The 24,354-nt window shown below is 44.5% G+C and overlaps 2 protein-coding genes across 5 annotated transcripts in view; one reads left to right on the forward strand and one right to left on the reverse strand.

The window, feature by feature from the left end:
• ift56 (intraflagellar transport 56) overlaps positions 1-6,710 on the reverse strand; it is a 63,715-nt gene extending 57,005 nt beyond the window's left edge. For 2 of the 4 annotated variants that reach the window (XR_013889848.1, XM_080217433.1), the window contains exons 1-2: positions 6,078-6,277; positions 2,346-2,483 (exon numbers count right to left, since the gene is read on the reverse strand). Coding sequence is in view for 3 of the 4 variants with exons in the window: in XM_080217433.1 (XP_080073559.1) it covers positions 2,346-2,483; positions 6,078-6,221 (282 nt within the window). In the remaining variant the exon portion in view is untranslated. The other 2 variants (XM_080217436.1, XM_080217435.1) reach the window with 2 other exon arrangements.
• A 251-nt stretch (positions 6,711-6,961) lies between these two features.
• LOC145361565 (guanylyl cyclase C-like) overlaps positions 6,962-24,354 on the forward strand; it is a 126,698-nt gene continuing 109,305 nt past the window's right edge. The window contains exon 1 of the mRNA XM_080217398.1: positions 6,962-7,676. Within this exon, the coding sequence (XP_080073524.1) occupies positions 7,562-7,676 (115 nt within the window). The 5' untranslated portion in view covers positions 6,962-7,561. The remainder of the gene's footprint in view (positions 7,677-24,354) is intronic.

Here is a 24,354-nt window from a genome sequence, read left to right on the forward strand (position 1 = left end):
GCTATTTACCTGTGCTAATCTCCTGAATATTTATGGTTGAGTAGCAATGGCAACAGCTACTTTAAAGATATGATTTGCTGTAGCTTTGATGTTACTCTGTGAGCTGGGTTGGCGTCACTGAGTCAATTGTGGCTGCATTCGGTTATCCTGATAGTCCTCCATCCTTTGCTATATTCTTTCATTACTTGTATGATGGGAGGCACTGCATACAATGAACAATTCAAACCAATTGTAAGGGTATTTTGTATTTCTGTCTCTTCCTATATGTACTTTCTTGAAAATTATCTTGCTGTTCTGTTCCAATCTTTGATATTTGTTGTTATTTGTAATAAAAATTGAAAAATCTTCAATAAAAGTATACTTAACAAACATATCAATATCATTTTCAAACTTTACAACAACCTCAGACTCGACCGTTTTTCTGGGAAAGTGTATTTCAGATTTCCACCTTTTGTGTGAAGCATGCTTCTTGACATCACCCCTAGAGGGGCTAATTCTTTTTAATGTTTTTTCCTCTTGCTCAGGACTTCCCACTCAAAACCCACCCCTACCAGAGGAAACAGTTTCTCCCCATCTACCACTGTAACTCCTCTAATCATCTTAAACACAACAGTAAGGTCACCCTTTAATCTCCGGTGCTCAAGTGAATACAAATCTAGTTTACGTTGTTAGCTGTAGCATTTCCTCCGTCAGAAACCGTATGCAATGGTTCTAGGGCAGAAGAAAATGCTGGAAATGCCCAACATCAGGCAGCATTTTGACCTGTTGAGTGTTTCCAGTTTTTTTTCCTGTATTTCTTTCAGATTTCTAGAATCTGCTGTATATTGCTTAGTGTTACGAGTTAGATAAAACACTAATGCACTGCTCCTCCCCTTTTCCCAAAACTGGATTTGCATGATAAATCTGTTGAATGGTTATAAACAGAAACCTTTTTCTGCATAAATCAAACAATTACTTCCTCTGAACATCAACTTCAGATATGGGGGTGTGTGAAAATTAGGCACATTTTAGAAGGTTAAAAGCACATCAGTGATGTCCAGCCCACTGAAACACTGTAAAAACGTAGATCTATTCACAATATACATGAATCAAAGCCTGATTTATCACAGAATCATAGAATCCTACAGTGGGGGCCACTCAGCCCATCAAGTCCGCATCGACACAATCCCACCCAGGCCCTATTCCCATAACTCCCTGCACTTACCCTAGGGAAATAATAATTGAACATTCTGAACAAAACATGGATATCTTCTTTTACAGCAAAACATTGAATACATATAGCCCCTTTAAAATGGAAAAACCTACCATGGCACAACAGACATTGAGACAAAAAAAAGGAGCTATTAGGAGAAAGGAGAGCTTCCTCACACAATTACACAGCTAGCTTCAAACACGTGGTAAAACTATTGGAAACCCGTGAATAATTTTGAGTCAGTTTCTTTCACAGGTAAACATGTGTTTCTACAAGGTTATCAAGAGTCCAGATGCTTTTGTATGTGACTATTATAGTTACAGATATATATAAAAAAAACCTGATTTCAGGAATGTCTCTGATCTACAAGAGCAACTTCACAATGAACTTGCATTTATATAGCACCTTCTAAACTGATTAAGTACTGTGTGAAATGTGGTCACTGTAGGAAACATGACAGCCAATTATGACAGGCAAACATGAAAGCCAAAGGGGCCTCTACTCTTCGGAGTATTTGAAATGCTGCTAATCCACATTGACCAGGTGAAACTTCTCTCCTCTCTAACCGATGCTGCACGGTGGCTAGCACTGCTGCCTCACAGCTTCAGAGACCCGGGTTTGATTCCTGGCTTGGGTGACTGTCTGAGTGGAGTTTGCATATTCTCACCCTGTCCGGGTGGGTTTCCTCCCACAGTCCAACGATGTGTGGGTCAGGTGGATTGGCCATGCTAAATTGCTCCTTAGTGTCAGGGGGACTAGTTTATGTATGAGGCCTGGGTGAGATTGTGGTCGGTGCAGAGTCAATGAGCCGAATGGCCTCCTTCTGCACTGTAGGGGTGATTTTTAATGTCCAGCCAAGAAAGCAGATAGTGCGTTGATTTAACTTCTCATCCAAAAGCTACCAGCTACTACTCTCGGCACTGCACTGAAGTTTTACCCTTGGTTGTGTATTCAAGTCATTGGAGTGAGCCCATCACCTTCTGACTTATAGGAGAGAATACTACCAACTAAGTCAAGGCTGAGACAGCATTAAGGAGTCAGTGAATCACATTGTTTCTCTCCTTGCCCTGACCATGAACCATAATTTACTTTTGAACTCAAAGGGATCATGGTATGGATGTCCAAATCGGCTGACCACAACATTTGGTTTTACCTCCAGCAATGTCAGAGCTCCCGAATAGTCTCTGCTGGCAAGATATTCCTCCAGTTTTGGAATCTTTTTCCCCTTTTTCTTCTTTTTATCCATCTGTAGTGTCTCTCCACTGACAGCAGGTTTTGCACGTGATAGCATCTGGAGAGAAAAGAAAAACACTGAATGCATGCACAAACCTTGTAGCCATTTTTGACCAAATGTATAACTGGAATCCTAACCACCGAGCCACATGAAAAGCAGATAGTACAAGCAACTCCTCCGCAGCAAAGACTACTTTTTAAAATTTGCTTTTGTCCCTTCTCTTTACTACCCACTCTCCTTGCTGAAATATAGTTAAAGGACTCCATTTCTACAGCGCTCAACCACCAGGCTAACTTGGTTCCAGGTAACAATTCTTTATTGCAGCCTTTAAAGCTATGAATTCCTGTGGGCCATCCAACTGTAGGGATTATCACAATGAAGCCAATTTCTGCCCTCATTCATACATCTGCATTCTTCAGTAAGGGTAAAAGCAGCAGTGGAAACTCACCATCCCAGATAATTTTCATTCTCCAACAAAAATAATTGCTTAAAGATGAAGGAAAGTGTGGGATCTTTGTTCTTTTATCATTTTGATATACAAAAATGTTGATCATTATCTGACATGGAAGAATAAGGTGGGGAAATGGGACTGAGTAGTGCTTACAGAGAGTAGATACAGACACTACGAGGTGAAAGGCCTCCTTCTGTGCTGTAACTATTCTACGACTCTGTGAGAAACCTTATCCAGAATCCATTCAATTCCTGGTAGGGTGTTTCTGGGATCTGTTTTGAGCGATCATATTTTTCAAACCAAATCTGTAGACACACAGGGCAGAAGTCTGCCAAATAGCCAGGGCAGAAAATGTATGCTGCATAGTGTAGCAAGGCAAACATTTTTAGCAAACTAACTTTTAATAGGTCCACGCATACACAATACAAACATAAAACAAACGTACACAATTATTCCAGATTCAGACACTGCTTATAAATAATAAAATAACGGGGGCGATTCTCCTAGCCCGCTGCGCTGCTTTTGTGAGGTCGGGACTGCTGGTGGGGATGGACGAGGGGAGGGGTTTGAGGCCAGCAGCATGAAGCCACTGCGCATGTACCGATCTGTCAGCACCAAGATCAGCTTTGTGCTGCCGGCCTCTTCAGTGGGAATAGCACCGCCCTCCTTCCGCCACAGATTTTTCACAATATTCACACTTGTGCACTCTGCAATGCACGGAGTGTGGGAGATTCATTCTGAAAACCAGCGGGATTTATTCCAGTTTTTATGTGAATTCGACACTTCGAATTTTTTTTGGGAGAATCCCACCCAATGTTTTTCAACTCCAGTGTCTCAATCACCAAACCTCTGTTGGGTCAACATCTGTGGAAAAAAATCTGTAACACAACTAGCATAGGTCGGTGCTGTCAGAGCAGCTTGATGTTTAGTTACCTCTCTGATCTTTTATAGCTACTTCGCCACCACTTGAAATGGAAAATGCTCACTAAAATTCTGAACACATTTATTTCCTTTCTAGTTAATCTTAAATATGGAAAAACCATATTAAAAACCTTAAAGCTGGTAAAGTAGCAATTACGCTTTTTTAGCAATACCACTGTCACTTTACAAGAATTCTCAAATCTTGCTCGTACATAAAAACATACGAAATAGGAGCAGTAGGCCATCTAGCCCTTCAAGCCTGCCCCGCCATTCAATAAGATCATGGCTGATCTGAAGTGGATCAGTTCCACTTTCCCGCTTTCTCCCCATAACCCTTAATTCCCTTGCCCACCAAAAACCTATCTACCCATGTCTTAAATATATCTAGCCAGATAGCCTCGACCACTTCAACGGGCAGAGAATTCCAGAGATTCACCACCCTTTGAGTGATGAAGTTCCTCCTCAACTCCGTTCTAAACTGCCCCCCCTTTATATTGAGGCTGTGCCCTCTAGTCCTGCTGTCCTTTCTGAGCGGGAAGAGTCGCTCTACCTCTACCCTATCCATCCCTTTCATTATCTTATACGTCTCTATAAGATCCCCCCCTCATCCTTCTAAACTCCAACGAGTACAGACCTAGTCTATTCAGCCTCTCTTCTTAGTGCAACCTCCTCATCTCTGGTATCAGCCTAGTGAACCTCCTCTGCACTCCCTCCAAGGCCAAAACATCCTTGCGCAAGTGCGGCGACCAAAACTACACACAGTACTCCAGGTGCGGCCTCACCAATACCCTGTACAGTTGCAGCAAGACCTCCCTACTTTTATATTCTATCCCCCTCGCTATAAAGGCCAACATTCCATTCGCCTTCTTGATCACTCGTGTTCTACTCTGCACAGCCTTCAGTCAGCACAGTACCTTTGGTAACTGCAATAATTCTGCACAACCTAAACTAGAGATAATAGAAATAAATGTTTCAAATATTTCTCTGGTAAAATTATTGTGATTTCTATGTTTCCAGACAGCAAGGCGATGTGTATTACATACTCTGGTCTATACCTCACTTATACATTAGACATATTCGAAAAAGAGAATTTAAGCGTTTGGGTATACAGGAAAGATTTCCATGAACCAGGGACTTTTCTGGGGACACCGTTTGTCCAAAGACAGTACTCATCCAGGGTCATTTTTATCATTTCCTAACTGTCAGGGGAACCTGGTAGTATGACTTGAAAGCAGTTTTCAAGTTGCCTGCAAATTCCATTCCCATTCTCGCATTGCTGCCTCACAGCGCCACAGACCCGAGTTCGATTCCCAGCTTGGGTCACTGTGTGGAGTTTGCATGTTCTCTCCGTGTCTGCATGGGTTTCCTCCAGGTACTCCGGTTTCCTCCCACAATCCGAAAGGCATTGGTCGTGTTAAATTCTCCCTCAGTGTACCAGAACAAGTGCCGGAGTGTGGCGACCAGGGGATTTTCACAGTAACTTCACTGCAGTGTTAATGTAAGCCTTCTTGAGACACTAAAAGAACTTACATTCTGTAGATGTCTCTCCCTTCAATGGAAATTTTCTAAGCCTCCCTCACTGCCATGTCATGCAATTCATCCCCCTCCCCCCAGACCATCTCCTCCCATTGTCTCCAGGTCACCTACACATAGAAATAACAAAAATTGGAGTAGGCCATTCGGCCCTGCTCCACCATTCATTAGGATGATGGCTGATCATCCAACTGAATTGCCTCACCCCATCTTCCCCCATATCCTTCACCCCAAGAGCTTTATTTAACTCCCTGAAAACATACAATGTTTTGGCCTCAACTGCTTTCCGTGGTAGTGAATTCCACAAGTTTACCAATCTCTGGATGAAGACATTTCTCCTAATCTTAGTATGAAGTGTTTTACCCTGTATCCTTAGACTATAACCACTAGATCTGCACACCCGTACATTGGGAACAACCTTCCTGCGTCTACACTTTCTTGTCCTGTTAGAATTCTATAGGTTTATACAAGAGTCCTTCTTCATTCTTTTGAACTCCAGTGAATATAATCCTAACTGACTCAATCTCACCTCATAAGTCAGTCCCATCACCCTAGGAATCAGTTTGGTAAGCCTTTGCTGTACTCCCTATATCTATATTAAGAACATCCTTTCTCAGATAAGGAGACCAAAACTGCACAATGTTCCAGATGTTGCCTCACCAATGCAGCAATAAATCCCACTCCTGTATTTGAATCCAACACACCATTTGCCTTCTTTTTACTGCCTGCCACATCTACATGCTTACCTTCAGCAACTGGTGTGCAAGGACACCCAGGTCTTGTTGCGCATTTTCCTTTCTTAATTTATAGCCGTTCTGATAATCTGCATTCATGTTTTCGCTACCAAAGTGCATAACCTCACATTTATCCACGTTACACTTCATCTGCATTTGCCCACTCAATCCAAATCACGCGGAAGCATCGACTCACTCTTCTCTGACCTCCCTCATTGGCACTGCCCCAGACCTACTTGCCCACCCCCCTCACTCCCACTCAGTCACCCTCCCCAGGTCGCCCTCTCTGCCCCAAGTTGCCCTGCCCATCCTCACCCATTTCCACTAAGTCATCCCGGGCTTCTCCTCACCTTCCCCTCACCCATCCTGGGCCTCCCGGGGCTTCCTCTCGCCCACCCTGGGCCTCCCGGGGCTCCCCGTCACCGACCCTGGGCCTCCCGCCCTCAGACGCGCCTCCGGCTGCTCAGAGTTTTGCAGCTCGATCCGATGAAAAATTGATAGAAATGAACCACTCTGGGCCCGGGAGACGGACTGAGGCGACAGCTCAGTCTCAAACCCACCATTTTGGCGGATTTCCCCACTCAGCTACCAGCTCCAAGAAATCCAACTGCCAGCTCTCGCCGTCATAGCAACGAAACCACCCCCCCTCCTCCGCAGCGGTCATGGTAACGAAACCACGCCTCCTCCCCAGCGGACATGACAATGAAGCCCCGCCCCAACACTGGTCAACGGTTACGAAGCCCCACCCCAACAGTTGCCGCAGTTACGAAGCCCCGCCCCAACACTGGTCAACGGTTACGAAGCCCCGCCCCAACAGTTGTCATGGCAGCCCCGCTCCCAAGCCGTTTTGCGCGACGAAGCCTCGCAGTGGTTATAGCAACCTGGTCTCGCTCCAAGTGCCATCGCAGCATTGAAGTTCCTGCTCCCAATGACGTTCAAAGCACGAACGCGCGCGCCCATCATAATAACGGCGTCCTACCCCATGGCTGCCGGCGCAGCAGCGGAGCCCCGCCTCCATAGCAACGAGGCACTGCTCCCGGTACTTGTGCAGCCGAACAACAACTCCCTTTGAGGTGGGGCCTTTAACATGGTCAAGCCTCCCCAAGGCGCCACACTGGAACATTATAAAATACAGGGTGACCTCCAGTCACATTAGCAGATAGACCACAAAGTTGGGTAAAGAAATCATAGAAACCGTACATTATAGAAAGAGGCCATTCGGTCCATCGAGTCCGCACTGACCATAATCCCACCCAGGCTCTACCCCCATATATTTTACCCACTAATCCCTCCTCCCTTCCTTTTGGGGAGCTGCTCCTTTTAATTTGTCCCTAAGTTAATTTGAGTTCGTTTATTTGGTTGATATGCAAAAGAGCTACCCACTAATCCCTCTAACCTACCCATCAGGACACTAAGGGGCAATTTTAGCGTGGCCAATCAACCAAACCCACATATCTTTGGACTGTGGGAGGAAACTGGAGGAAACCCACACAGACATGAGGAGAATGTGCAAACTCCACACAGACAGTGACCCAAGCCAGGAATCGACCCCAGGTGTCTGGAACTGTGAAGCAACAGTGCTAACCACTGTGCTACCATGCTGCCCAAGAGGTAGGTTTTAAAAAGAGTCTTCCAGATAATGTTGCCAACCCTCCAGGATTGGCCTGGAAAGTTTAAGTTTATTTATTAGTGTTAAAAATAGGCTGACATCAGACATGTCTCACAGATGTATACCACGCCTTGGGACATCCTGTGGTGCCTCTTATTACATCAGTGTAACCATGCAGACACTATGGCAATGGATAACAGGCATAGATTCATATTCAGTGCAGAAGGAGGCTATTCAGCCTATTGAGCCTGCACTGACAATACACTTATGTTCTTCTGTTCACCCAGGGCCTATCCCTGTAAGACCATAAGACATAGGAGAAGAATTAGACCACTCGATCCATTGAGTCTGCTCAGCCAATCAATCATGGCAGATATTTTTCTCATCCTCATTCTCCTGCCTTTTCCCCATAACCCCTGGCCCCGTTATTAATCAAGAACCTAACTATTTATGTCTTAAGGACACTCAATGATCTGGCCTCCAAGCCTTCTGCAGCAGAGTTCCACACATTCACCATTCTCAAGCTGAAGAAATTCCTCCTCATCTCTTTTAAAGGATCATCTCTTTAGCCTGAAGTTGTGCCCTCTGGTTGTAGTAACCCCACGTATTTACCCAGCTAGTCCCTTGGCACTAAAGGGGAATTTAGCATGGCCAATCCACCTAACCCAAACATCTTTGGACTGTGGGAGGAAACTGGAACACCAAAGGAAACCAACACAGGCACAGGAGAACATGCAAACCACGCAGACAGTGAGTGACCCAAGGTGGGAATTGAACTTGGGTCCTTGGCAGGTCTGCGTGCCATTCCTCTGGGTGCTCCGGTTTCCTCCCACGGTCCAAAGATGTGCTGGTTGGCCATGCTTAATTGCCCCTTAGAGTCCCATGATATCTAGATTAGGGAATTAGTGTGGTAAATGTCTGGTTTTTCGTGGATAGGATGGGGCATGGGCCTGGGTAAGAAGATGTGTCAGAGACTTGGTGCAGACTCGATGGGCTGAATGGTCTCCTTCTGCACTGTAGGGATTCTATGATTCTATGTATTGGCTTGTTTGCTGAAATGTATTTGTACATGTTTACATACACTCCTATACATGATAGTGCTGCATCTTATACCCAAAAGTCAGTATAGGGACCTGATAAGAAAATCCCATTGATTTTCTGTGGTCTAAAGTGTAAGCTGTGCTGCATTCTTTGGATAGGCATGCCCAGTAATTTGTGTTTGGTTTACATCAAATAGATCCAAGCTTCAGCTGCAAACCTTTTCTTTTATATTTTGAATTCTATTTGCAAATGACAATGATGTAATGCCAAAGCACGCACTGGATTACGTCGCTCATGAATGTCTCTTTGATGCAGGATGGAAGGTGGCCTGTGGATGGAGCAGCACACTTGTGTTATACTATTTTCTTTCTGTGCAAGTTTGTGAATGCTGGCTAACGTATCAGGATAACATTAAGAGTAATTGAGTCTGGAGATGAAAAGTTTAAAGTTAATTTATTAGTGTCATAAGTAGACTTACATTAACACTGCAGTGAAGTTACTGTGAAAATCCCCTCGTCACCACACTGCAGTGCCTGTTCAGGTACTTTGAGGTAGACTTTAGCCAGGCCCACTGCATTAACCAGCACATCTTTTGGACCGTAGAAGGAAACTGGAGCACCCGGAGGAAACCTATGCAGACATGGGAAGAACGTGCAGACTCTGTACAGACAGCCACTCAAGTTGGGCATCACACCCAGGTTCCTGGTGCTGTGAGGCAGCACCGAGCCGTCCTAAAAAGGACATGGATGAAGGTCACAGGAGCACATGGACTGAGCTGGAGATAGCTGTGCTTTATGTTTTGCAGATGGAACGATGCTAGCCATCTGGCATATTTAGCATGTCCAACTCACCAAAAACATGCCAACAAGGGGCTGTAAATTCCAACCCATTGTCATGGGAACTTTTACATTTATCGAGTGAGCCTTGGGTAATAAGCATCATCTGTGACAGTGCAGTGCTCTCTCAGTACTGCATTGGAAATGTAAGACAAGGTTAATCTTTTAAGCAGCTGGAGTAAGATTTGAACCCACAATTTCTGGCTCACAAGCAAGGATGCAACCCCCTGAGCCAAGCCTTTCCCTGTCCTTTCAGCTTGCAACAAGTAGAATAATGAGAGAATCAAATGAAGAAATGAGTGAAGGAATTAATACAGACCCAGAGCACTGTGTGTTTTGGTGTCCTTATCTGAGGAAGGATGTCCAGGCTCATTCCTGGGGTGGCAGGTCTGTCACATGAGGAAAGACAAAGTTGGTTAGGGTTATATTCACTGGAGTTTAGAAGAGTGAGAGACAGTCTCATAGGGACTTAGAAAATTCTAACAGGGTTAGACAGGGTAGATTCAGAGAAAATGTTCCCGATGGTGGGCAGTCTAGAACTAGGGATCATAATTTGAGGATAAGGAGTAAACCTTTTAGAACTGAGGTGAGGAGAAATTTCTTCACCCAGAGAGTAGTGAATGTGTGGAATTCACCACCACAGAAAGTTGTTAAGGCCAAAACGTTGTGTGATTTCAAGAAGAAATTAGATTTAGCTGTTGGGGCTAAAGGGATCAAGGGATGGAGGGGGGGGGCAATTAGGGAGGGGTGGGGATCAGGATATTGAATTCGATGATCAGCCATGATCATATTGAATGGCAGCAGGCTCGAAGGGCTGAATGGCCTATCCAGCTTCTAGTTTCTATGTTCAGTGCGATTGAAGCAAGTCTGTAGGTACAAGGTAAACTCAAAATATCCAGTTGTTATGAGACCAATGCCTGCAGAATACTAATGGAGTGCTGCACTGTTGGAGGTGCTGTTTTTGGAATGCAATGTTAAAGCGAGGCCTACTGTCTACTTTCTTAGGTGAACTAAAAATCTCACGGTGGCATTTTGAAGAAGAGTACAGGAGCTATTCCTTGTATAAAAGCAAAATATCACGGATGTGGGAAATCTAAAATGAAATCAGAAAATGCTGGAAAAACTCAGCAAACCTGTGGCCTCTGTGGCGTTAGAAACAAAGTCAAAGTAGTCTATATGACTCTTCTTCAGAGCTGATATCTCTTTGTGTCCTGGTCAACATTTACCTCTCAATCAACGTAGCATAAAAAGATTATCTGATCGTATCACCTTGTTGTTTGCGGGTGCTTGCTGTGCAGCATGGTGGCACAGTGGTTAGCATTGCTGCCTCATGGCGCCAGGAGTTCAGGTTCAATTCCGGTCTCGGGTGACTGTGTGAGCGACTGCTCCTACAGTTCAAAGATGTGCAGGTCAGATTGATTGGCCATGCTAAATCGCTCCTTAGTGCCAGGGGGATTAGCAGGATAAATATATGGGGATATGGGGATAGGGTGGGATTGTTAATGGTGCTTGATGGGCTGAATACCCTCCTGCAGTGTAGGGAATCTATGTTATGTGTGCAAATTGGCTGTTCTATTTCTGATGTTTCAATGACTGCACTTAAAAGGTACTTCTTTGACTTTTAAGATTATTTGTTCATGGAATTGAGCGTCACAGGCTTGGCCAACATTTATTGCCCATCCTTAATTGCTGTGGATTGCTATCAAACATCTGGCGGTCATGAAATGTAGAATATAAATACAAGTCTCTTTTTTTTCCTTTCTTTAATCAGAATGAAGCCTAAGAAACAACAGGTGTGAAAATGTGATCGGCACTGAGTGACAGGGACTTTTTTTCAGTCATTTCCCAGCAAGTTGGTCAATAAATCGATTTGTTCCACTTGTTATCTGGGGCCCTGCTAATGACAGTTTGGAAAATCAATGGAATAATGTAATCTCCACACATCAGTGCAACCAGGAAAGAGATGTTCCGTGGAACAGAAGATGCTGGTGAAACTCAGCAGATCTGGCAGCATCCGTGAAGAGAGAAGCAGAGTTAATGTTTCGAGTCCATATGACTCATGTTCAGAGCTCTAACCTTATAGACGTAAAACATTAACTCTATTTCTCTCTCCACAGACGCTGCCAGACCTGCTGAGTTTATCGAGCATTTTCTGTTTTTTGTTTCAGTTTTCCACCATCTGCAGAATTTTGGTTTTGTTACATAGATATCCGGTGGTGGCTGTGGATAGATATGAGTGGAAATAAATTTTTGCTCATGATTTCAGCAACAGGTTGATGGGCAATGTTATTACATGTGGTGTATATGGTGTTTTTCTATGCAGCACATTCAATTCCAAGAAAACCGTACACTTGACTCTTATATCCCTGCCAATCATAGAATCCCTACAATGCAGAAGGAGGCCATTTGGCCCATCATGTCTGCACCAACTCTCCAACAAAACATCCCACCCAGACCCTATACTTGTGACTGCATGTATCTATCCCACTAATCCTGCAAACCCATGCATCTTTGGACACCATGGGGCAATTCAGCATGGCCAAACCTATATATCGTTTGGATTGTGGGAGGAAACCGGAGCAGAGGAAACCCACTTTCTTCTTGAAAACACACAATGTTTTGGCCTCAGCTGCTTTCTGTGGTGGCTCCCCAGAAGGGCCATCCCTTGGCACTGGCTCCTGGCACTGCCACAGGGCCAGGGTCCCCTGGCAGTGCTAGGGTACTGCCCCTCTCAACTTGGGGGGGTCTGTAGTTAACTGCGCTCCCTGCAGGTTTCCTCCAACTGGTTCTCATTTTTAAAACTTGTTGTCAACCTCACCAACATCACTTCACATCAGCAAGGGGCCTAATCCCAATGTGGAGGAAACATACAGCGGGGAAGCCCTTTAATGCAACAATAATTTATTTAAATGAGGTTTCTGACCTTTCTGATGGGAGTCCCGTTGCGTCTCCATTGGGAGATAGGGAAAATCTGAAAATGGCATCTTGTCAGCAAGATTGTCCTCTGGGTGAGATTCTCGTTTCAGACTCTCGTGGGATTTTGCACCCACGTCACTGTTTGCACCTGTAGCAAACACAGCACAATGAAAGACCTTAATATTATTTGCCCTGCTTGAATAGAACAAGACTCTGCACTGAAGCACACACAATCTTTGTAGGCACCTGTCAATGAGATAAACAGCAAGCAATTGTCCCTTGCCTTTGACTGCAAAATCTGGGTCATAATCTGTGACTGTAATCATTGTCCCACTCCCTAACTCAGCCTCTCTGCATCCCCTTGATATGGTTAAGCTATCCTCTAACGCCTTTCCTCCTATGTCCAGCTCAGTAAGACTCTCCTCCATTGGTTCCACTACTATCTATCTACTTACCAGAGCAACTTCACAAATAGTGTCTCTTCTGTTACCTCTGGAAAATGCTGATTATCGGACCTTAGCCTCTTCCCTTTTTTCAACGCCCACTCGGTGACTCAATGATATGTGGTTAACCTCCACATGTGCATGGACAACATCTGGATCACCTCTTCATCACCTGTCTGAGTTCCTCCACTGCCTCTTGTTTTGCAGACTGCTTATCTGACACCCAGACACAAATGAACCGCAGCCCCTCCATTGAATGTTAGAATGAGTGAAGATACTGTCTTCAGCCACTAAGAGAAACTCCATATCTTCATGACTGATTCCATTCCCCTCCTGGCCATAGTGGCAAGCTGAATTTGATGATTTGCTATGTTGGCGCCCTATCCAATCCGAAGATAAGTTACCAAACCCATACCCTCTTGAACACAAAGGCCACTTGTTTCCCTATCTATAATGTCACATGATTTTGCCCCTGTCCATTTAACTGCTAAAACCCTCCTCTGTTTTTGTCACCTTCAGACAGAATCAAGGCTGAATGATATTGAATTCTCTTTCCTGAGATCATACACGTGTGAGTGAGGGATGATGAGGGATAGACTGAGCATTTTTATCAGGTTGTTTAACCTGGTTGGAGTGGAACTAGATCATATCTTCACTCCATATCCACATATGTTATATATCCACATATTGTCTCAGTATGTAGACAGGCCAACTAGAGGTGAGGCTATATTGGATTTGGTGCTGGGAAATGAGCCAGACCAGGTGCTAGACTTGGAAGTTGGTGTGCATTTTGGTGATAGTGACCACAATTTGGTTACGTTCACCTTAGTGATGGGAAGAGATAGGCATGAACCTCGGGTCAGCAATTTTAGCTGGGGTAAGGGCGATTATGAGGCTATCAGGAGTGAATTAGGAAGCATGGATTGGATTAGGGGATTACAGGGACTGGGAACGTCTGAAATGTGGAGTTTTTTCAAGGAGCAGCTACTGCGAGTCCTTGATAGGTATGTCCCTGTCAGGCATGGTGGATTTGGTAGATCTAGGGAACCGTGGTGCACTAAAAGAGTTGAGTCGATGGTTAAAAAGAAAAAGGAGGCTTATGTTCGGATGAGATTGGAGGGCTCAGATAGTGCACTAGAAAGCTTTAAATTGGCTAGGAGGGAGTTGAAGAGTGAGTTGAGAAGGGCTAAAAGAGGACATGAGAAGACTTTGGCTGATAGGATTAAGGAGAATCCTAAGGCGTTCTATAGGTATGTCAAGAACAGAAGGTTGGTCAGGGCAAGATTAGGGCCAGTTACAGACAGCAGGGGGAAGTTGTGTGTGGAACCGGAGGAGATTGGAGAAGTATTGAACCAATATTTCTCTTCGGTGTTCACGCAGGGGGACATGAATATAGCTGAGGAGGACATTGGGTTGCAGGGGTGTAAAATAGACAGTATTACGGTTGATAAAGGGGATGTGCTGGAAATTCTTGAGGGGCTGAAAATAGATAAGTCCCCTGGTCCGGATGGGATCTACCCTAGGATTCTCTGGGAGGCTAGAGAGGTGATTGCAGAGCCTCTGGCTCAGATCTTCAGGTCGTCATTGGTCTCTGGTGTAGTCCCGGAGGATTGGAGGATAGCGAATGTTGTCCCATTGTTTAAGAAGGGGAACAGAGACTTTGCCGGGAATTATAGACCGGTGAGTCTTACTTCTGTTGTGGGCAAGGTTTTAGAAAAAATTATTAGGGATAGGATTTATAGTTATTTGGAGTGTAATGAATTGATTAGAAATAGTCAGCATGGTTTTGTAGCGGGTAGGTCGTGCCTTACTAACCTTATTGAGTTTTTTGAGAAGGTGACCAAAGAGGTGGATGGGGGCAAGGCAGTTGACGTGGTATACATGGATTTTAGTAAGGCGTTCGATAAGGTTCACCATGGTAGGCTTCTGCAGAAAATGCAGATGTATGGGATTGTGGGTAATCTAGGAAGTTGGATCAGGAATTGGCTATCAGATAGGAGACAGAGGGTGGTGGTGGATGGTAAATATTCATCATGGAGTACAGTTACGAGTGGTGTGCCTCAGGGATCTGTTTTGGGGCCACTGTTGTTTGTAATTTTTATTAATGATCTGGATGAGGGTATAGTTGGGTGGATTAGTAAATTTGCTGATGACACCAAAGTCGGAGGTGTGGTAGATTGTGAGGAAGGGTGTCATAGTCTGCAGGGAGACTTAGATAGGTTGCAGAGCTGGGCCGAGAGGTGGCGGATGGAATTTAATGCGGAGAAGTGTGAGGTAATTCACTTTGGTAGGAGCAACAGATGTGTCGAGTATAGGGCTAACGGGAGGACTTTGAATAGTGTGGATGAACAGAGGGATCTAGGTGTGTGTGTACATAGATCCCTGAAAGTTGGGAATCAAGTAGATAAGGTTGTCAAGAAGGCGTACGGTGTCTTGGCGTTTATTGGTAGGGGGATTGAATTTAGGAGTCGCAGTGTAATGATGCAACTGTACACTACTCTAGTGCGGCCGCACTTGGAGTACTGTGTGCAGTTCTGGTCCCCGCATTACAAGAAGGATGTGGAGGCGTTGGAGAGGGTGCAGAGGAGGTTTACTAGGATGTTGCCTGGTATGGTGGGGAGGTCCTATGAGGAGAGACTGAGGGATTTAGGGTTGTTTTCGTTGGAAAGAAGGCGGCTAAGAGGGGATCTTATTGAAACATATAAGATGATTAGAGGTTTAGATAGGGTGGATAGTGATAGCCTTTTTCCTCGGATGGAGAAAGCTAGCACGAGGGGGCATGGCTTTAAATTAAGGGGGGGTAGCTACAGGACGGATGTCAGGGGTAGGTTCTTTACCCAGCGGGTGGTGAGGGATTGGAATGCCCTGCCTGCTGCAGTTGTAAATGCGTCTAGTTTGGGGGCGTTTAAGAGATCTCTGGATAGGTTTATGGACGAAAAGGGATTGGTATAGGCTAGTGGGTCATTGTTTTTGTAACTGGTCGGCGCAACATCGTGGGCCGAAGGGCCTGTTCTGCGCTGTAATGTTCTATGTTCTATGTTCTATGTTCTACATGTGGCCACATTCCAGCAGTGCCCACTGGATAGCATTTGGAAGTAACAACCATAGCCCAGAGATCTGGTGGTCAGTTTGCTCCACTCTGACAGGTAACCCAGTCCACACTAAAGGATCAAATCTAGTCTGTGTGGTACCTTTCGCATTTGGGCTATTTGGAGAATTCCCATTGCTGTGCTGTGATCTTCCTAAGATTACCTTCTTGCTTCCTTTCTCAGGGTAATCCACCATGTGCTGTCCCTTCCAGCCAGCTCTGCAGTGCTGACCATGTTTGAGTGAATAGACCTAATACGCCTTACCTACTGTATCCCAAGCTCTCTGGATTGACAAAACAATCACAGAATTTTACAGAAGGAGGCCATTTGGCCTATCATGTGTGCACTAGCTCTCCGAATGTGCAGCTAACTCTGTACCATTCTCCTGCCTTTTTCCCATAACCCCGCAAACTCTTCCTCTTCAAATGGGCGACACGGTGGATCAATGGTTAACACTGCTGTCTCACAGTGCCAGGGTCCCGGGTTCAATTACCAGTTTGGGTCACTGTCTGTGCAGAGTTTGCACGTTGTTCCCATGTCTGCGTGGGTTTTCTCTGATTTCCTTCCACCGTCCGAAAGATGTGCTGGTTCGGTGCATTGGCCATGCTAAATTCTCCTTCAGTGTACCCGAACAGGTGCTGGAGTACGGCGACTAGGGGATTTTCTTGGTAACTTCATTGCAGTGACTTCTTGTGACACTAGTAAATAAACGTAAATTTAAACTTAAATCATATTCCCTCTTGATTGCTTTGATTGAACCTGCCACACCACCACCACCACCACACCCCCACACACTCTTAGGCAGAGCATTCCAGACCTTAACGACCAGAAAAAGTTTTTCTTATAATGCTTTTGCTTCTTTTGTCAATTTTTAAAACCTGTGCCCTCTCATTCTTGATGCTTCCATGAGTGGGAACAGTTTCTCTCTATCTAGTCTGCACAGACCCGTCATTCTTTTGAATACCTTGATCAAATCTTCTCTCAGACATCCCTTCTCCAAAGAAAAACAGTCCTAACTTCTGCAACCCATCTTCATAACTAAAGTTTCTCATCCCTGGAGCTGGTCCTGTGAACCCTTTCTGCACTCTTTCTAATGCCGTTACAGTCTTCCTAAAGTGCATGCCCAGAACTGCTTGCAATACTTACTCCAATTGAGGCTAAACAGATTTTGCCACCATTACCTCTTTTCCAGTTCATATGTATTTACTTCTTACCTAAGAGCTGAACAGACCAGGTTTTCTTGAGTCTAAGAAATAATAGTTTATTAGTTACTAAAACCCAAGAAAAATAATAAAAGATGACAACATATACACAGCTATCAGAAGTAAGAATATTAGAGTCCAAATATAAATTACAGCAATATACGAGCATGTCATTTGCTTATCCTTGAGGCACAGGTTGCACCTGTTGAAGTTAGGTGGTTTCTGGTAGAATTCTGGAGTTGATTTTGTTCAAGTCTGTGCTCTGTTGAAGCCCCTTTGGCTTGGTCAGGTCTGCACTTTATTCAAGACAGACAGAGAGATTTTTTCGACTCTTTTACAGCAGAGTTTTTAGAAGACCGTGATGCTTTGTTTCTTCCTGCCTATCCATTTTCCTTTGTTTGTCAGAGCCAGTTTTAAACTCATTTCTGCACATTCTCGGGATGAAATTCAATTAGCATTTCTTGCATCCTTTGTTGTAAACATTTTGATAGATTTTAGAGATATAAATCAGCTTGAGATGGAGTTATTTCATCCTCCACGGGCTGGAGGGATGGCGTTACGAGTGTTGGTGGAGTGTAACTGACTGGGGAGCAAGTTTTATTGTCTTCATGGAACTGCAGAGGATTAGCAATCCAGCACTTTGCACTTTTAATGCCTTCCTTTCAAGAGTCCCTATTTAAAGTGGAACTTGACAACAGACCCCCCCTCACTCCCCCAAATCTATTTAACAGGTCTGCAACGTAATTCATTTAGATTTATCAGTAAAGTGGTCAATATTACAGTTATCAGCCATCAGGTGACCAGTGGCAGCTATCTTTTGATCAGTGTCTTTACTTGTATTTTTTAAGGTCCTCTTTAAATAGTTAATATATCTGTGGTCAGCTGGTTAAATTGTAGGTAGACGTTATCGGTCATCATATCCATTATCAATCAAGATAATTGAGATTACTTACCAGGCAGCTTGACGAGCAGTGTAGTTTCCCACTCATGGGCAAACCCATCCCGGTTTAAACCTGGAAATGGGTGGAATTATGTCAGGTACCTGATCTGATGCCACTTTTCTGGGCTTTAACCAGCTGCCTGCTTCTGAACCTATCTCTTGGCAGTTAAAATTCTGCCTGTGCCTCGTATCACTTAGATACCATTGGCTCCCCCCATCTATCTAAGATTCCTCAGAAGCTGTGTCTGATTCTACTGCACTCTTAAGCCTTTCTGGAATTGTGCAGACCATAGACTGTGTTTTTGAATGGGCAAATTCTGCACCAGTTTGAGTTGATGGAGGTTGAGCCTTATGTTTCGTGTGGCTGAGTACATGTTTCCTTGTTTGATCTGCTGCTTAATGGTTTCTGTTTAATATCCTTCTCACACCTCCTGTGCACTGGGTTCATTACTTTATCTATTTCACTATTTACAATGACATAAACCGAAGCAGTGAAATGTTGCCTTGTACCCATGATATTCCATTATGTTAGCCATTGACATGTTTGCCATCTGTCCTTCCATCCTTTGCAGCAATCAATAAGACAAGTTTTTTTTTGCCAGTATTCTTCACTTTCCTTGCCTATTCTCTCTCAAAGGTATTTCTGAGGCCAGGTCCCAACAGGACTGGCTGCCTTTCAGATCTCAGGACAGTTTAAATTAAATTCTGTTAACATGTTACCGGTACGGAGAAACTGTTTCCACCAATGGGAGAATTGATAGGGGGTGCTTTCTCTTATTGCTCTGAAAGGTGACAGTAGCTCTTCCTGCACAGTTTGAACAACTGAGTTGCTTGTCTGACTAATTAGAATGGTATTGAGTCAATGATATACGCCAGGAATTTCTGATTCATTTCAAACTGTTAGCTCAGGTGGGAAAAGCAGAATGTAGCCCGCTGGCTGCTCTGCTGGCTTGGCTTTGCCCGCCATATTTTTGACACCTTGAGCCCCCCCCCACCTCAATGGAACTGCCCTCACCATGGAACCCTCAGAGGCAGAGGCAGGGGGTGGTTTTCAATGGCGCCCACCCTTCCCAATGCTGTGTCTCTCACTCAGGCACTGAGTGACTCCACCTGGGAACCTGCAAGTAAACTCAATAAGGAGTTATCTGTCTTCCTGGTTGGTGAGCCCTCAACCAGCACTGGCTGAATATTAGCGGCAGTGGGATGAGAACGTTAATGAGCATTAATTGCCCAAATGAGAGCCTCCGTCAGCAACTCAGTGTGAAGGCAATCCATGAGCCTTCCCACCCGGGACTGAATCAGGTGGAGGTGATAAAGTGGGGCGGGGGGTACCATTGGACACTCTGCTGCCCAATTAAATGCCTCCTCATCTCCAAAAGGGGCAATATATTCTGCCCAGTATTTTTGAACTACAGTCAATTCTGTAACATTACTATTTACCTCCCCTCTATGTTGGAATGTAACCAGGGACAAATTTGTATTTGATATAGTATGACCAATGGGAACAAGATGTCAGCTGACCCAGTAAAACATAGAACCAATCACAGAGTGATGTAATAGTCAGCTGACCAATTGATTCATTATAAATAAGGACCCATGTAACATTGTGGGGAGCTTGGAGTGGCCCAGGGTGAGGCTCCAAGTTTGGAGTAATGATTTTTCTTCATTAAATCCTTTCTTTGATTTATAAGTTGGAGTAAGTTTTGTTCTTGTTTCTTTAGCTGTATTTTGAAGAGCTCTTTCTGAAGAAACACTCTAGACCCATTTTTTTGTTTCTCTACTTCTCCCATTCCCATTCCTTTTGCACCATTGTCGCTCTGTCGCTCTTTCCTGCCGTCCACTCGATCACAGTTCTTTCCCACCCATTTTTCCTGGCAGTTTACTTACATACCACCTGTTAACTCTCAAACATCTTCCAGCTCTGATGAAAGAGAATTGAACTGAAACATTTGGAAGAATTTTACCAACTTGATGTGGGAATAAGCTGAGGGAGGCAGTAAAATTGGAGGAAACCACAGCAGGGACTTTTAGTGACAGTGAGCAAGGAAGTGGACAATATGATTATGTAATGACTCTATCAAGAGCCATTTCTCAGACGGTCAGCATTTTGCTGACAGTTGGTCACCTCTTACTGGCTGAATGTAAGCAGTCTTCCAGGGATTGTTTACATATGTTTTAAAGCAAATCAGAGGCTGTGGGCAGGGGTGGAAGGCGATAAAACCTCAGTACTTTCCTCGGAGGGGTTTTCCTTCCAGCAGCGACAATTAAACTTTTCTTTTTAAATACCTTCGGCCCTCCTTCATCATTTCTGTTGGCACTGTACAGGGTGCATGGAACTTTAAAATGGCTGCTGACGTTGCCGGGATGCGTTCTCCAACTTCCAACGAAGCCCTGCTCGTTGACTCTGTTCCTCTCTCCACAGATGCTGCCTGATTGGCTGAGTATTTTCAGCATATTTTGTTTTTATTTCCAAAATTCTTATTTTACAATTTGAATGTTTGCCTTAATGCACTGCCTCTGCAACTAGGAACTTGGCAATTCCCCTTCCAAATGTCATTCTTTTTTAATTGTAAGGTTTATTGAAAGTATTTCATAGTCAAAATTTCACTTTCTAATTGCATAGAAACATTAAAAAGATAATGCAGACAAACATCAAATTCAGTGAGTAAATTTACAAAGGCTTTCTGATATAAAAGTTACAGAGATGCACAGAATCTGACCAACATGTGATAACTGTATAACTGTAATAAGAATGTTATTGATACAATAAACTTAAAGTAATAAAACCCGCTGCTCTGATTGAAATTTCATTGTCAAATGTTTGATCTGGTACCGGGGTGGCACAGTGATTAGCTCTACTGCCTCACAACATTAGGGATCCAGGTTCGATTCCTGGCTTGAGTCTGCACATTTTCCCCATGTCTGCGTAGGTTTCCTCTGGTTTCCTCCCACAGTCCAAAGATGTGCAGGTTAGGTGAATTGGCCATTCTAAATTCTCCCTCAGTGTACTCGTACAGGCGCCGAGTGTAGCGATGAGGGGATTTTCGTAGTAACTTCATTGCAGTGTGAATTTAAGCCTACTTGGGACTAATAAGGAGCTGGAGCTGGAATTGGAGGAACTCCGGATAATTCGGGAGGTTGAGGTGACATTGACAGGAGTTACAAAGAGATAGTCACTCCTAAAAATGATTCTTGGGTAACTGCTAGGAAGAGGGGTAAGAAGCAATCAGGGAGACAATCCCCCAGGGCTGTTCCCCTCCAAAATAAGTTTTCTGTCCTGGAGGCTACAGTTGAGGAAGAATCAACTGGAGATAGCCAAAGGGAGCAGGTCTCTGGTGGTGAGCCTGCTGTGAAGGCTCAGGTGGGTAGGGGAAGTAAAAGATTGGGCCTGGTGATTGGGGACTCCATAGTTAGGGGGACAGATAGGAGAGTCAACAGTAATGAATGGGACTCAGGGCTGGTGTGTTGCCTCCCAGGGGCTGGGGTCCGGGATGTCTCAGAGCGGGTGTTCAAGACTCTTAAGGGAGAGGGGAGTCAGCCCCAAGTCATAGTTCATGTGAGGACACATGACATAGGTAGGATAAGGGAAGGGGATATTAAACAGAAATTTATGGAGTTGGGGTGGAAACTTAGGGCCAAATCAAACAGAGTGGTTATCTCGGGACTCTTGCCTGTGCCACGGGAGAGTTTAGAGAAGAACAGAGAGAGGGAATGTTTGAACTCGTGGCTGAGGGGATGGTGCAGGAGGGAGGGGTTCAGGTTCTTGAACAATTGGGGCTCATTCTGGGGTAGGTGGGACCTCTACAAGAGAGATGGTCTACACCTGAATCAGAGGGGAACCAATATCTTGGGGGCAAAATTTGCAAAGGCTATGCAGGGGGGTTTAAACTGATTCAGAGGGGGGGGTGGGATCCTGAGTAGCAGGGATGAGATTAAGGGGGTCATAGATGAGGACTGTAAAGCACAGCATCCTGGGGGTGGAGTAGAGCATGGTTTGAAATGCGTATACTTTAATGCGAGGAGTATTCGCAATAAGGTGGATGAACTTGCAGCGTGGATCAGTACCTGGAACTTTGATGTTGTGGCCATTTCAGAGACTTGGATAGAGCAGGGACAGGAATGGTTGTTGCAGGTTCCGGGGTTCAAATGCTTCAGTCGGAGTAGAGAAGAAGGTAGAAGGGGGGGAGGAGTGGCATTATTAGTCAAAGACTGTATCACAGTGACAGAAAAGAAGTTTGATGAGGACTTGTCTGTTGAGGTAGTATGGGTTCAGATTAGAAATAGGAGAGGAGAGGTCACCCTGTTGGGAGTCTTTTATAGACCTCCTAAAAGTTCTAGAGAGGTAGAGGAAAGGATTGCAGAGACGATCCTGGACAGGAGTGAAAGTAATAGGGTAATTGTTATGGGAGACTTTAACTTTACTAATATTGATTGGAATAGCTATAGCTCTAGCTCGTTAGAGGGGTCAGTTTTTACACAAAGTGTGCAGGAAGGTTTTTTGACTCAGTATGTAGATAGGCCAACTAGAGGTGAGGCTATATTGGATTTGGTGCTGGGAAATGAGCCAGACCAGGTGTTAGACTTGGAAGTTGGTGAGCATTTTGGCAATAGTGACCACAATTCGGTTACGTTCACCTTAGTGATGGAAAGGGATAGGCATGAATCTAGGGGCAGTAGTTATAGCTGGGGGAAGGGTAATTATGAGGCTATTTGGAGAGAATTAGGGAGCATAGGTTGGATTAGGATACTACAGGGGCTGGGAACATCCGAAATGTGGAGTTTATTCAAGGAACAGCTACTGCGAGTCCTTGATAAGTATGTCCCTGTCAGGCAAGGAGGAAATGGTCGAGTAAGGGAACCGTGGTGCACTAAAGAAGTTGATTCGCTGGTTAAAAGGAAAAAGGAGGCTTATGTCAGGATGAGGCTTGAAGGCTCAGGTAGTGCACTGGAAAGCTATAGATTAGCCAGGAGGGAGCTAAAGAGTGAGTTAAGTAGAGCTAAAAGAGGACACGAGAAGACTTTGGCTGATAGGATTAAGGAGAATCCTAAAGCTTCCTTTAGATATGTTAAGAATAGAAGATTGGTTAGGGCAAGATTAGGGCCAGTCAGAGACAGCAGTGGGAAGTTATGTGTGGAGCTGGAAGAGATTGGAGAGGCACTGAACAAATATTTCTCTTCGGTATTCATGCAGGGAGACGTAATTGTAGTTGTGGAGAACACTGGGTTACAGGGTTGTAAACTGGATAGTATTGAAGTAGATAAGGAGGATGTGCAAGATATTCTTGAGGGTTTGAAAATAGTTAAGTCCCCTGGGCCGGACGGGATTTACCCTAGGATTCTCTGGGAGGCAAGAGAGGTGATTGCAGAGCCTCTGGCTCTGATCTTCAGGTTGTCGTTGGTCACAGGTATAGTGCCAGAAGACTGGAGGATAGCAAATGTTGTCCCATTGTTTAAGAAGGGGAATAGAGACTTTCCCGGGAATTATAGACCGGTGAGTCTTACTTCTGTTGTGGGCAAAGTATTAGAAAAAATTATTAGGGATAGGATTTATAGTTATTTAGAGAGTAATGAATTGATTGGAGATAGTCAGCACGGTTTTGTGAAGGGTAGGTCGTGCCTTACTAACCTTATTGAGTTTTTTGAAAAAGTGACCAAAGAGGTGGATGGGGGTAAGGCAGTTGACGTGGTATATATGGACTTTAGTAAGGCGTTTGATAAGGTTCCCCATGGAAGGCTTCTGCAGAAAATGCAGATGTATGGGATTGAGGGTGATTTAGTTAATTGGATCAGGAATTGGCTAGCTGATAGAAGACAGAGGGTGGTGGTTGATGGAAAGTATTCGTCATGGAGTTCGGTTACAAGTGGTGTGCCTCAGGGATCTGTTTTGGGGCCACTGCTGTTTGTAATTTTTATAAATGATCTGGATGAGGGTATAGAAGGATGGATTAGTAAATTTGCTGATGACACCAAAGTCGGAGGAGTGGTAGATAGTGAAGAGGGGTGTCATAGTTTACAGAGAGATTTGGACAAGTTGCAGAGCTGGGCCGAGAGGTGGCAAATGGAGTTTAATGCGGAAAAGTGTGAGGTAATTCACTTTGGCAGGAAAAACAAATGTGTAGAGTATAGGGCTAACGGTAGGACTCTGAATAGTGTTGACGAACAGAGGGATCTAGGTGTATTTGTGCATAGATGCCTGAAAGTTGGAAATCAAGT

This window comes from Carcharhinus amblyrhynchos, chromosome 35 (genome assembly GCF_965287045.1).
Source record: "Carcharhinus amblyrhynchos chromosome 35, sCarAmb.v2.hapA, whole genome shotgun sequence".
NCBI lineage: Eukaryota > Metazoa > Chordata > Chondrichthyes > Carcharhiniformes > Carcharhinidae > Carcharhinus > Carcharhinus amblyrhynchos.